Source organism: Cydia fagiglandana, chromosome 2 (genome assembly GCF_963556715.1).
Source record: "Cydia fagiglandana chromosome 2, ilCydFagi1.1, whole genome shotgun sequence".
Lineage (NCBI taxonomy): Eukaryota > Metazoa > Arthropoda > Insecta > Lepidoptera > Tortricidae > Cydia > Cydia fagiglandana.
The window spans coordinates 24,349,196-24,364,736 of NC_085933.1; the positions used below are offsets into that span (position 1 = coordinate 24,349,196).

At 37.7% G+C, this 15,541-nt stretch overlaps 1 protein-coding gene across 2 annotated transcripts in view; it reads right to left on the reverse strand.

Moving 5' to 3' along the window:
• LOC134679036 (uncharacterized) overlaps positions 1-15,541 on the reverse strand; it is a 189,152-nt gene that overhangs the window by 58,313 nt on the left and 115,298 nt on the right. For both annotated transcript variants that reach the window (XM_063537844.1, XM_063537852.1), the window contains exons 3-7: positions 14,853-15,532; positions 13,602-13,759; positions 12,752-12,895; positions 5,175-5,364; positions 3,078-3,201 (exon numbers count right to left, since the gene is read on the reverse strand). In XM_063537844.1, the coding sequence (XP_063393914.1) occupies positions 3,078-3,201; positions 5,175-5,364; positions 12,752-12,895; positions 13,602-13,759; positions 14,853-15,532 (1,296 nt within the window). The remainder of the gene's footprint in view (positions 1-3,077; positions 3,202-5,174; positions 5,365-12,751; positions 12,896-13,601; positions 13,760-14,852; positions 15,533-15,541) is intronic.

A 15,541-nucleotide genomic window follows, 5' to 3' on the forward strand; every position in this document is an offset into this window, starting at 1 on the left:
TTATTTATTTTATTTATGTTATTTATGTTATTTACTTTATTTACTTTATTTATTTTATTTATTTTATTTATTTTATTTATTTTATTTATTTTATTTATTTTATTTATTTTATTTATTTTATTTATTTTATTTATTTTATTTATTTTATTTATTTTATTTATTTTATTTATTTTATTTATTTTATTTATTTTATTTATTTTATTTATTTTATTTATTTTATTTATTTTATTTATTTTATTTATTTTATTTATTTTATTTATTTTATTTATTTTATTTATTTTATTTATTTTATTTATTTTATTTATTTTATTTATTTTATTTATTTTATTTATTTTATTTATTTTATTTATTTTATTTATTTTATTTATTTTATTTATTTTATTTATTTTATTTATTTTATTTATTTTATTTATTTTATTTATTTTATTTATTTTATTTATTTTATTTATTTTATTTATTTTATTTATTTTATTTATTTTATTTATTTTATTTATTTTATGTTTTTTTTTTTTTTATTACTTTATATATTTTATTTAAATTATTTATTTATTAACATTATTTATTTTAATTATTTTATTTATAATATAATAAGATTTAAAATAAGAACACACCACACGGGTAGGTATAAAGATAAGCAAAGGAACGGCAAAAAAACTTGTTTGTGCTGGAGGCTTCATAGATCGCCCATGCCAACCTCGGTTATTCAATAACAAGTTGAATTTAAGTGGGCGTAAAGATTGCAATCGTTTGAACTAGTCAAAAACCTTATAATGAGGTAACTGAATAGACTGGGTTTTTATTTCGGTTACCGGTAACAGAGGTTAACCGTATCTGATACGGTTACCGAATCAAAGTGTTACCTTATCATACGGTTACCGTTATGGTAGGGGTTTTTACAACCGCTTCTAAAATAACCCTATGAAAAACCCCGGTTAAGGTAACCGGTTCCTGTCCCTGCAGTTTCGTCTCTCATTCGTCTTTATTACGTAATAAATTTAATTATGTTTAACTGTCCGCCATACTAAGCGAATCTAAGAAAGTTCCAGCGTATAAATTACAAAAAACAACCTTCAAAGCATAAAGCGTTTTCTGTGTCCATAACAGTGTTATTTAAATGACACAGAATATTGAAATAGAAGATGTTATTCCTTTAAAAAAATTTTTTAGACTAAATAAAAAGAAAATAATGAACCATAAATTATAGTTCGTTTTTTTAGCATTAGAAAGAACTTGGAAGAAGGTAAGCGATCTTGACATGTCTTTTAATTGAAAAACGGTTTTTAAAAATCAATAACTATTATGAAAGCAGAAGAATAAAAATGATCGTATTAGATTCATAATTGTTACATATTTGCCGTAACTTATTTATAAAATGTGTTTTTCAATTAAAAGACACATCAAGATTGTTTACTTTATTTCTAATGCTAAAAAAACGGACTATAAATAATTGATCACCGACCTGGTAAAAATATAAAAAACAAGTATTTATTATATATTTTTGCAGAGCTGACTGAGTAATTAACAATGTCATCAAAAATTAAGTCCATTTCCGACAAGCCAAATCCTTTCCCAGTAACAGCCATCACGTTCTTTCGGGACTTATTACATTCGGAGAGCGCAAAATTCGCCAACATTTTATTTGTGAGCAAAAAGCCATTTTTACGAAGTTACCAAACTGCATCGCAATGTTCGCGGTCACAGGTGCGCGGAGTCACAGATTATTAAATCAAAGACATCTCACTTCACTTAGGCCCATTTACCCTCCGGGATGTTTTAACATTTTGGGATTTCAACCAAAATGTTAAACATTTTAGGAATTCAACTTTGTGGTCCTGGAGGCCATTTGCACCATTGCACTAATCCAGGATTAACCGGTTAAACCTAGAGTTACCATGGTTACCAGTACAATTTGATACTGGGTTTACGGTTTAACCGCTTAACCCCGGGTTAGAGGGATGGTGCGAATGGGCCTTACTTAAGACCCCGTGGGTTCAGAGGGCCTACTGCGAACCACGTTCGACGTGTGGCCTCCCTGTCACACTTACGTACGAATTTACAAGTGCGACAGAGAGGCAACACGTCGAACGTGATTTGCGGTAGGCCCTCAAGTTCTTCTCTCGCTCTCACTGAGCACAAGAGTGGCTGTGTTGCATGCCTGGGATCGTGCATATCATTATACATATGTTTTTGAATTTTATTTATTTGTAACTTTAAAAAATAAATCGATGAGAAGCATTTTTCAATGAGAAGTATTTCTTTGAATTTTATAAAAGCAAATTCGGAAACTGTTTCAAAGCATTATACTAGGAACCTGCTAATAGAGACCCAGCGTTAATACGAACCAGTGAACTCGCTGTCCGTAAAACGTTCTTTTCCTCGTAAAACCAAATTAGCTGCTTTGTCTGAGCGTTTTATTGTTGATGACATATAAAATGCTCCGTTATATTAAAAATATAAAGTAAGTGTAAAATAACGTAAGATACAGGAATAATTTTACTAAGTACGATAGGCATCACGGTCGTTACCAATTACCTAGTTTTGAAACGGTCTTTTGAAGAAGTCTGAAATAGGATATAAGAACTCAAACAATATGTATCTTGTTTTTATATACATAATAATTAATAAGTTGTGTTGTTTTTCGGGTACTGCACACAAGCAGTTGGCAAGCCTTTCGCAAGCATTCTGGCCACCCCACACTAGCGTGTCGAAGTCGGTCTAGTCAGCGCTATAGAAAATGGCGTCGCTACGTAGTTGCATCAACGCTGCATCGAGCAGCAGCCATAGAGTTGACTAGATGAAGACGCCGACGCTCTGGAGACGCTAATGTGGGGTGGCCCTCATACACCCACCTTTAATAGGTAAATACTTAACTAATATCAACACATGGACAGTGGACACACATACTTGTACTACATGGAGGCGATCAGTTGAGGAGGAGGCTGGCTCAACTGGACTGGGCTGGAAAGTGGAAGTAGCCGCTCAAGATCGCGACACATGGAAGCTTTTGCGAGCCCTATGTATGTCCCTAATGAGATAACAGGAATCCATCGTCATCATCAACTAATATTAAAACTCACCAGTGATAGGTTCCAGGTCGTAGCCATCTGAAGCGATGACGGTGATGTTGTGACCGTCGACCGACATCTCGATGGGACAGTTCAGGAACTCTGCGTTGATCACGCGGAAGCGGTACTTGTAGCCCTAAAGACCAAAAACATTATTAAGTTTGTTTCACTTTGTTTGCAAATACGCACTTTATTTCTGGCTCTATTCCAGCAGGGAGAAATACAACGCAATGGGAACCACATTTCCCATTTAATGCGAAGTTCTATTAGTCATTATTCATCAATAATTCCCTGGCACCTTCCCTATTCCCTGTAACGGATGAAATACGAGATCTGCGTAGGACTGAAGGCCCGGAGCATCCAAACGCCCTTACGTGCAAGGCCAAAGGCCTAGCTGCAAGAAGGCTGAGATCGGCCTCTATTTAAAGGTGCGGGACATTGACGGGACTTAGCACGTCTGTTAGCGACGCTACGACAAGGCGCGGATTAGTCTAAGCTAGATTTAAAATAAATTCGATTAAGGCTGTATTCGAAATAAAGATTACAGATAGGTAGGGAAACCGCGATTAGATTGTTAATAGATATAAGGACTTGTAATATTCGTTAGTTAAGTCGTAAGCTCGTATTAAGTTTTAGGTCACCTAGTACGATAGGTAAAAATGACTAAACTTATTTTCGGAATCCTAAGTAATCCCTATAAACTAGGCAAATTAATGTAGACGCTGCCATTGGTCAACCAGAGTGGGCGGGTCATGACAAGGAAGTCGCGAAATGAAAGGGACAGCACGACACGTTCCCATTGGTCGATCAAATCCAGGCTTAGCGCGACAGTATAGCGCAATTTTCACTATGAAATTAACATGTTTCCTTTAATAGGTCATTATCCGTTAGAGTTACATCATGACAATGTTTGTAAATATTGTAGATCATTAGCCTAGTTACCCAGTAAGATAAGAATCGTAAGGCGAAACAAGTAAACAAAGCCCTGCGAGCGGGCACAAGGGTAATAAAACGCCTATTGTTCGTGAACCGTAGGCCTTTTGTTATCGCTCGTAGGTTAGTTGAAGGGATTACCGAGCTCGTTATTGTTTATTTTTGTAGCTAAGTAACGTGTTTAACTATTTGTAATAGTTTTAAGTCGATAGATAATTAGGTATTTATAATATGAGTCGCGAAGCGATATGGAGATAATGAAAATTCACCCGAAAATGACCGTATTAAGTGACTAGCCAATCAGAGACCGAGAAAAACCGCGAATTAAGATTTGATTTTATCTCCCTATCAAAGGTGACTCTCTTTCTAGATTTTTAGTATAAAAGCCAGACGGCACCGCTTCGGATCGTACAGTAATCCAGCAGCAGCCGAAAAGGAAAAAAGGAAAAAGGAAGAAAACCGAAGAAAGCCTGAGGGATCCGAAGCTGTACCGCCTAATCGTTATAGGAGCATTTTTATATGAAGAACGCCGATAATAAAAGTCAGTTTTTATACTCGGAATCTTTTAATTAATCGTCGGGGCGATCGAGGACAATTCGTTGAGGGCTTCGCATTACGGTGCATCAGAGTCTGGGCCGGCTGCGGTTTCGAGCGAGGCGCCAGTAGACCAGTTACCTTCTCCAACTGCTATCGTCGGCTATATTGGACGTTGAGAGTTCAATAACGTCGCTTGAGGGTGCAGAACTGATCAGTGGAAAAGTTATAGCCGACACGTGCCCGTGCAAGGCTTATTCAGATAGTATTTTCTTGTTATCTGAATAGGCCTCTCAAACTCTAGCACGCACGAGGGTATGCATGCGCGGTTTTGCCAACTGCACTGGTAAAACGTAGCGTATGTGGCATTCGACTGAGCAGTTGAACAGAACTGTACAGGCGAAACAGAGCAAGCGTACCCTAATGTGTAATATGTATTGCCAGCTTTATTTTTTTATTTTTTTCCTATTGGAATGTCCCACTGCTGTGCAAAGGCCTCTCCCCTTAATTTCCACGACTCCCGATTTGGTCCTTTCTCCAGCCAGTTGTCCAGGAAGCTGTCCAGCCAGTGTGCGTGTGTGTGCCAGCTTTATAACGTATTTTTTTGTCTTATTATAGGTACTCGTATTTTATTTTTCTCACCTGTTCCACATTAAACCTAGCCGTCTTCATATAAAAAGGTTTAACGGTGTCGTTGAAGACCTTAAACCGCCCCACGCCGTTGATGAGAAGGGTGGGGGGCTTGTTGTCCCCCTTAGAGTGGTGGTGGTCCGTGAACATGCCCACGGTCAACTCGTGGATCCAGTCCGTTACTATCATTACGTGCTCCGATCTGTAATGTTGAAATAATTATTAAGATTCTTTATAACTTTCAACCAATATCTTAAATCCCTAAGAGCACCATCCCACTAACCCGGGCTTAACCGGTTGAACCGTTAACCCAGTGTCAAGTTGTACTGGTAGCCATGGTAACACCCGGTTTAACCGGTTAACCCCGGGAATGCTGTAAGACTTTTTTTATCATGGAGAGCATGTACACCGGGCAATTGAGGAGAGGATTAATTTCCGGTACTACATACAAGAATCAAAAGCGCTGGTGGCCTAGCGGTAGCTAGCGTGCGACTTTCAATCCGGAGGTCGCGGGTTCAAACCCCGGCTCGTACCAATGAGTTTTTCGGAACTTATGTACGAAATATCATATGATATTTGCCAGTCGCTTTTCGGTGAAGGAAAACATCGCGAGGAAACCGGACTAATCCCAATAAGGTCTAGTTTTCCCTCTGGGTTGGAAGGTCAGATGGCAGTCGTTTTCGTAAAAACTGGTGCCTACGTCAAATCATGGGATTAGTTGTCAAGCGGACCCCAGGCTCAGCCGTGGCCAAATGACGGGATAACGCGAGGAAGAAGACTACATACAAGAATCAAATCATTTAAATGTCAACTCTAACTACCAGCCAATACACGGAAACAACTCAAAATTTGCATTATGATTTTTTTTACTTTGCCACTCTTGTTGATAAAATGCAACTTTCTCATCAGTTCTTGAAGAATAAAAGAAGCCTTTACGAGCTGGTGTATTGAAAACAAACTTTTATATTTATAACATGAGTAGAATTATACTATAGGACTATAGAGCATGTTCGCAGCAGTATGTTGTATAAATTATTAGTAGGATTCAAGATATTTACTGCTTATATATCTAAATTCATTACAAAGTCGTGCTTAATTGAATGGCTTAAATTAATAGAATTGCGATAAAAACTCGCTTTATTGCGAAAGTTTCGAGGTTTTACCAAGTTTCGTGACCAGAATAGGTAGGTAGGTATACGAAACGTGCACTGTGTTAAATACGTGCTGCACGGATATGATGGTCGTTCTTGTCTACGTGACAGCGCGATAAAACGGTATCCGTCACTTTCTATCCCACGGTGTCAAAAAGTGACAGTTATTTTATCACGTGGATAAAGATGGATAAAGCCATCCATAATACACCGGCTGGTGGCCTAGCGGTAAGAGCGTGCAACTTTAAATCCGTAGGTTGCAGGTTCGAAACGGCGGGTACGAAATAAGTATCATTTGATATTTTACTACTATTAGACGCTTTTCGGTGGAAGGAAAACATCAGGAGGAAACCGGACTAATCTCATTGAATAATTTTACGGTTTAGACTCACTTGTCAAAGTTAATATGTCTCACAACAGTTAAAAATCGGACTAATCTCAATAAGGTCAAGTTTACCCTTTGGATTGGAAGGTCAGATGATCTGTTTCATAAAAACTTGAGCCTACGCCAATTCTCGGGATCAGTTGCCAAGCGGACCCCAAGCTCCCATGACCCGTGGCAAAAGCCGCTAGCGGCGAGATCTTTACGCGCTAGCGGCGAGATCGTTACGCGCTAGCGGCGAGATCGTTACGCGCTAGCGGCGCGATCGTTACGCGGTAGCGGCGAGATCGTTACGCGCTAGCGGCGCGATCGTTACGCGGTAGCGGCGAGATCGTTACGCGCTAGCGGCGCGATCGTTACGCGGTAGCGGCGAGATCGTTACGCGCTAGCGGCGCGATCGTTACGCGGTAGCGGCGAGATCGTTACGCGCTAGCGGCGCGATCGTTACGCGGTAGCGGCGAGATCGTTACGCGCTAGCGGCGCGATCGTTACTCGGTAGCGGCGAGATCGTTACGCGCTAAAGGCGAGATCGTTACTTGCTCGCGGCGAATTCGTTGCGCGCTCGCGTCGCTTGCAAATCGGAAGTGTGATGATGCTCTAATAGCACACTCAGCACACCAGCACACGAAACCATAATTTTTTAGTTCACACTGTTTTCAAACAGGATAAACACGTTCCTCTTTGTTATGTGACAACATAGCACACAATCAAGTGTTCAGACTCAAGTTAGTAAGTAGTTCATAGTTCATAGTTCACAAACAATACAAGTTTCAGCAGGAAGCATGACAAGTAAACTCACAGACATATTTCTGATTAGATGACGCGTGTGCCGCGATTAACATTAAGACTAATACCTATAATGTTTTCATTTAATTTCCACCCTTAACCCAATGGCTTTGCGTCGAGTGATAGTTCTTATGATAGTTCCTTTTTATTGTCACGTATATAATGTTTGCGTACATATAATTTGTTGAAATTTAGCACATTAATTTAGTTAGAAATGTAACATTTCTGTCATAAAAATATGCCCAACCTAATGAGACTTGTAGGATATTCTGTCATAGGGACCATCAATTTTTGACGGGAGAATCGGGAGAGGTATTCTCTATCTATCTAGAATAGTGGTCTAAATGTATATGCCACCATGGATGAGACTAGCCCAGGACCGGGATAAGTGGCGTACATGAAGAGAGGCCTATGCTCAGCAGTGGGCGACTGAAGGCTAGAATGATGATGATGATATGCCACCATTGTCGAGAATCCTCCAGAGACACGCATCTCTGTGAGGACAGTCTCCTTTGAGAACTCAACTTGTTAGTGAACTATCATTACTCCTATTTTGCGATCTCTCAGCGGTCTATCTAGATAAATGTCTATGGCACCATTGTCGAGAATGCTCCAGAGACACGCATCTCTGTGAAGACCGTCTCCTTTGAGAACTCAACTTGTTAGTGAACTATTATCACTCATGTTTTGCGATCTCTCAGCGGTCTATCTAGATAAATGTCTATGGCACCATTGTCGAGAATCCTCCAGAGACACGCATCACTGTGAGGACCGTCTCCTTTGAGAACTCAACTTGTTAGTGAACTATTATCACTCATGTTTTGCGAGATTTGACTTATGATGCTTATAATGATATTACACGTGACGATACAAACACAATAATATTTTGAAAAGAGCCTATCTATAATGTGTTATTGACGCCCTTAGTGGGGGCTAACGTTTCAGTTTTTATATTTAATTTTTTCCCATTGTAATGGCTCCTCTACACGATGGGCCAACGCCGGCCACTCCAATGGACGCATTTATGCGTTAGAGGAAGCAAGTGATATTGCTATCTAATTCTACCGCATGGCTACGCATAAATGCGTCCCTTGGAATGGCCGGCGTTGGCCCATCGTGTAGGGGAGCCTAGGGTGGTTCAAAAAACATTTTTTTTTTCCGACGGGCCATCCCCTTATTTTGTTACACTTATTATGCTGATAAAATACACCAAGTTTCGTAATTTTATCTCAACTACAAGGGGGTGCTCAACCACTTTGAAAATTTTGTATGTTGTATGAAAACCAAAAAACAGAAGTATTTATTATTCAGATTTTTATTTAAGTATCTGTTTTCACATTATTTGCACATGTGATTTATAAGTTTTTAAGTAGAAAAACAGTTTTAATTCTATTTCTTATAATTTTTCGAAAAGTAAGATTTTTAGAATTTCACCTAAAAAATCACTAAAAATATAAATAAAAATGGGTTTTCACCAAATAACTTTTAAATCACACTTTCAAATAATGTGAAAACTATTATGTACATAAAACTCAAAAAAATAATAACTTGATTTTTTTTAATTTCATACAACTTTGAAAAATTTCAAAGTGTTTGAGCACCCCCTTGTAGTTGAGATAAGATTACAAAACTTGGCATATTTAGTCAACAGAACAAGTGTAACAAAATGAGAGGGTGGCGCTTCTTCTAGCTAGAGTTTGAATTTTTCCCATACAAACGTGAACCACCCTAGGGGAGCCATAAGTAATCAAGAGGAAAATGCCATTAAAAAAATCACACGAAGAATACACTATTCTTGGAAGGGCAGATTTCAACCAAACCTTTAAAAGGTTAAAGTTGGCTTGATAGAAAAAAAACATATATTTTCAGTTGTTATCCTGTAGTATATTTACTCTTAGTATAAAACAGGGCCCTCCAAACCCTGGCCCGCGGGCCGAATGCGGCCCGCGACGCGTTTTCAATCCAGCCCTAGTATAAAATATAACCGAGAGGGGAGGGGGAGAAGCAGAATCTTAAACAGAAGTGTACTTTTAGAGTAATTGAGATAAAAGGTGCGCGACGGCCGTTTCTTCCATCGCAAGATTCGCGCGGCGCGCCATATCTTTTGTCCCTTTCTAATTTCCTCCCTTACACCCTGTTTTAACATGGCAAAACTATTTTAAGTACCTAGTCAGAAGTAATATCAAAACTTTTTCAATAAATAATCAAAACGCCTTTGAAATGTTTTGTGAAAATGCTTTTCCTAGACGAAACAATCCAACTTTAAATCTAGTTTCGTATTTGAAATGACTTATTAATCTTATTATACTTTTATCTAGATGTATGTAGGCACAAGTTACACAAACTTTATACCGGGTGTGGCCTGTAACATGAGCAAATAATTAAAACATAGATTGTACTCCTCAAACGGTGACACTTTTGTTCTACAACTTTTAAAAATTATGCATTATTTAGACTTCCTATTTTTCATACAAAAGAAATATTATCTTCAATGGACGCCATCGCCACGCCATATCATTGTGATTGACGTTGCTTGTCACGCCTTAAACAAAACAAAATTCGCGATACATTGCGTCTTAGAATAAACTTTAAAGTGTATTAAAAATCAAACCACAAGTTATTTTTAAAAGTCGCTGAACAAATGTTAGTTAGTATGAGGAGTACAGCCTACAGTTTAATTTTTTGCTCATATTACAGGCCACACCCGGTATAATTGTATATATATGTGTGGCGTTTGCGTTAAGTGACATTTCTTGGGATTTTGAGTTTCCAAAGCGCCCCCGCTTGGCGTGTTGTTCAGAATGCCATACATTAAACGTGTTGAAATCATTATTTACTCATATCTTTATCCGAAAGACATTTCATTTTTGAGCACAACGTAATTTTCTTTTTTTTTCGTTAAATAAATTTAAAATATCGAATTACTTTTACAAAGCATATTTGCACTCATCCTGTATTACTTCTACAGTTGCCTCCAGAATCTCGCGAACTAAATTGACAGGTCAATGTGCATAAATAATACCACAGTTTGGCCAGTGCTGCGCATATCGATATTTTCAAAAAAGTTTGAATTAGAAAATATCGCGAGAATTCACCGTTAGGGGCGCTATATACTGTTGCGCGGTCAGTTAAAATGTATCTTTAAGTAATTTAAGTTATTTTACAAATGTTACTTGGTATTTCGAAAATTGTGCAATGTTATAGTAATAGAGACAAGGATATTGGATGAACATATATTATTGTAATAAAATAAATATTTTATTTTGTTTTACTTGTCAAGAAAACTTACAGCTAGAGTAACAAGTTGTAGGTGATAACATAGAAACAGTGATTTTGGCTCAAAATACAAAAAAAGGCCCAGACTGGGAAATATTTCGTACAATGTGATTAATTTCTCATTTAATTTGTGTGGTATGGACGTCAAAATTAAATCGTCTCGGTGATATTACCTTCGCATCGATTGTAAAGACAGTCCCTAAACTGGACATTGTAGTTGACAATTAGGTCAGAATTTAAATAATTATAGATCAATCTCATCTACCGGCCACATGTATAAAATTAAATCACCAATTTTAGATTTATGGCGACACCGAACTCTTGAAATAAACAAGTTGCCCCCAAACCTGCATACTAACATTGAAATTTGTCAATTTCGCATCCGCACCTCCTGATTTGATCGGTAACGTCACAATCTTACAAACGAATCAACCACTTTTCTCGTCACATTAATATAAATCGAAATCGTCTGTGACCCCTTTATAATTATTACATGGGTAACTAGTACTAGTAAGTGCAATATCGCTTTATCGACATGTACTCGTGACTATTTTTTCTTTGCTATTCCTGGTATCATTTTATTTGTCAAACTCATGTCAATTTAGTTCGCGAGTTTCTGGAGGCGACCTTAGCAAAGAGAATAGATAGTATAGAGGGCTATTGCCAAAGTAAATTTTGTAGTCACGGTACCTACATTTACTGCCATCTATCGACACACGATTAAAACTTAAAATAAAATTGAAAATGTATAAATTAATCAAAATGTCACTCTGGGAAGAGAAGACCATGTTTTATTAGACTATGGGCCAAAGGTGTGTGCGCCATCTATTCGAGAATGACTTTTTCTTGATTTCCGAGGCACGTTTTTTTCTTAGACTTTATTTCTCTTATACGGAGTTATATATATCTCTGCTTCTAGTGAAACTTCAAAGCATTTACGTGTTATTTGAGACTATAAAAACAAAGTACCCTCAATCATCATTTGGATAAAAAAAGTCAAAGCATCAAAAATGTACGAGCGTCTTTGAAGTCGAAAACTTTAGGAGTCACCTTCAACCGAGCGTAGACCTACTCGTATATTATACATATACTTGTATGTAGACTTCTGATGCCATTAGGTAAGTAAATACTTTATCTTTTGGGTCGTCGAAGAACTAGACTTAAGATGAGAGGGCCATCCTTACATCCTTACATGGTAGATATTCCACCAATTCGCACGAAGCGCTTTGCTTCTACTTTCCTTATGCGAACTGCCAAGGAATGGAATTCCCTGCCGGCGTCTATATTTCCGTGTTCTTATAACCCGGCAACCTTCAAATCAAGAGTGAACAGGCACCTTCTGGGCGAGCTCGCTCCATCGTAGGCCACGTCTACGCCTCGGCTAGTCTGTGGCCATGAGTAAGCCCATTCATAATAAAAAAAAAAAAAAAAAGAGAGGGGCGAGGGTCACGTGACCACTTCTCGGTACAAACGTAGTCCACATTTTCCTCTCTGGATATTGACATTTTAGATAATACTTTTGCGCTATTTGATTTATATTAACCACAGTTATTTCATTTGGTTTTTTTTTTAATTGTAAGTCGTATTGAACGGTTTCATTTCAAGTACTTATTAAATACAGATCATAGGTGCAAATTGAGAAAATTTTATTACATTTCTATAATGTTATTATGTTTATTGTAAATTACTGTAGATACGTAAAAACATATTATACATAAGAAAATGCTTAGAGAATAATAAAGTGATTTAAAAACATAAAATTGAGTTTGGTGTATCGAATCGAAAATTGAAATACTCTTGGTCATTTGGTTTTTTGATTTTATAATATGGTAGGTATGTGTAAGCAAAATCATATACTAGGTATATACCCAGGAGTATGGTAATAAATAATAGCTACCTATTAATCTACACATATAAACGCGCTTACCCCATCATAGACTCTTCATACCCGAGTACGAATGAATTCCATAAGTGTGAGCCATTATTGTACTAACCTGTCATAATCATACAGGGCGCCATGTGGATCCTGGGACTTCGGGCGCCTGATGATGAAGGCGCCCGCGGCGCCATCCGCTCGCTGCATGCCAGAGTGGGAGTGCCAGAAGTGGGTGCCATCGTGGGACGCGTTAAACTGGTACCTGGGGACATCATGGGAGAAATCAGTAAAAATGTATAGTTGTCAAGAGCAAAGAAACAATAAATGACAATGTATGACTATTACTGAATAAATGATATGATATGAAATGCCACACTTGGGACAAGGTGATGGCAACTTTCTTTGCCAATCTATAAAACTTAGTCAGTCAGTCTACACCACACTACATGCTTACCTGAAGGTAGTATGTAGGATAGGACATTGGGTGACGTAAGGCGTTCCGTCCATGTAGGGCGTGCCACGCTGATTCTGTCCGTGCCAATGTCCCGTTGTGCCCTCCATCAGTCTACACTGCATGCTTACCTGAAGGTAGTATCAGGTAGGATAGGACACTGGATGACGTAAGGTGTTCCGTCCATGAAAGGTGTGCCACGCTGATGCTATCCATGCCAATGTACCATTGTGCCCTCCATCAGTCTACACTGCATGCTTACCTGAAGGTTAGTATCAGATAGGATAGGACACTGGATGACGTAAGGTGTCCCGTCCATGAAAAGTGTGCCACGCTGATGCTGTCCATGCCAATGTACCGTTGTGCCCTCCATCAGTCTACACGGCATGCTTACCTGAATGTAGTATCAGGCAGGATAGGATATTGGGTGAAGTAAGGAGTAAGTTGTACGACATTAATACTGCCTATGCCAATGTATCGCTGTACTCTCCACCACCAGTCTACACTGCATGCTTACCTGAAGGTATTATCAGGTAGAATAGGACACTGGGTGACGTAAGGTGTTCCGTCCATGAAAGGTGTGCCACGCTGATGCTGTCCATGCCAGTGTACCGTTGTGCCCTCCGTCATCAGGTCATTCTCCACGTCTACTATAACTCTGTCATGTTGGCACACCTGCAATGGAAAATATCATAATTATGACACACACGCTAACTGCTGATTCGAAAAGGTGCACTACATCTGATATAATTTTATTTCATTCAAATAACTATTATTGTTTGACATAATAATTAATTGAAAACGTCCATGGGCTACGGTATAACGGCTTACAATCTTATGTTTTATGTATTCTCATTTATTGGTTCTTATGTTTTATTTTATACTCTCATTTGCTCAAAGTGATCCCTTAGGGGGATAAGTTCACCTTTGTACATTGTATACATTTTGTTTTAATTGTGTTTTAACCTTTCTTATGTACCTACATACAATAAAGTGTTTACATAAATACATACTATCACATAATTATTTATTTCCGTGTGAACGGATGTGGTAAAGAAATGTATTTTTACATCATAATATTAATTCACTAAATCCTTACCACACCAAAAAGCATTATTCAAGCAAGCAGTCATTTCCTTGATAAAATAAGTTTTATGGTAATTCATTCCATTATTTTAATACAGGCTTTCTTCTATAGTTCGTATTTTTTAGCATTAGAAAGAACTTGCAAGAAGGTAAGCGATCTTGACATGTCTTTTAATTGAAAAACGCTTTATAAAAATATAAAACTATTACTTATGAAAGCAGAAGAATATAAATGATCGTATTAAATTCATAATTGTTACATATTTGTCGTAATTTATTTTTAAAATGTGTTTTTCAATTAAAAGACACTTCAAGATTGTTTACCTAATTTCTAATGCTAAAAAAAATGAAGTATAATTAAGAAAAACCCCTCCACAATCCGCGTGTTGACAAATAAAAAAAAATCGCCACCCCGCTTAAGTTAATCCATAAAGCAATAACGTTTTATTTGATCCGTCGCCGACGCTCGGAAGCTCAATGAAAAAATATTAAAATACCCATTCAAGTACTAAATATAACTGGACAAAACAAAGTTTGCCAACTTTTCGGGCTTGGAATATCTGCGCTGAGCAAACAATTTTTGAGGGTGGATAAACAAGCGAGAAATGTTTTGGAGACTGAAATACTGGGCATTATTGTTCGAAATTTAAATTAAAACTTGGCAAGTATTTGAAGTGAGTACCTCAATGGCGGGTCCAGGCATCTTCCTATTTATAACGTTCAGAGGTCTGTTCATCCCGTCTGCCGGAATACAATCGAGTCTCCGACAATCCGTTTCGTTGAAAGGACAATCAAAGCAAGCCTTGCTCATGGTCTGGTACCATTCAAGATGGAACATGTAGTAGCAAATCATCGGCTCCTCTCCTTCTTTACACTCTCTTTGGCATGGATGAGGCCCATCGATCAATTCACCCGTCGCTTCGTCATATTTAACATGCAGTTTTTGTTCGGATTTCTTTATAACTTGTTTCACTTTTTGTAAGTCTTCATCATTTAGTTCTTTTACCATATGTTTTGTCGGTTGTCTTAGGACTGTTTTTGCTATCTTGTTTATGTTTAAAGGATTAATTTCAGGAGATAAGACTAGTTTTGAAGCGCTTTCTGGCTTCTTTGCATCAATGTTGACTGTTTTAGTGTTGACTGATTCTTGTGATGCAGGCTGCTCTTTTTCTAATGCTACATTCTCCAGTTTTTCACTGCTTTGACTTCGTGATTGCCTGACATTATATGTATTTAGAGTATTGTCTTTTATTAGTGCATCTTCTGTAAATTCTGTGGTAGTTTCTAAATTTTCAGTAGTTTGTTCTAGTGTTGTAGTTTCTATATCTTCCACAGTTGTCTGGCTGTTAATTACTGGAACGCCTGAAACAA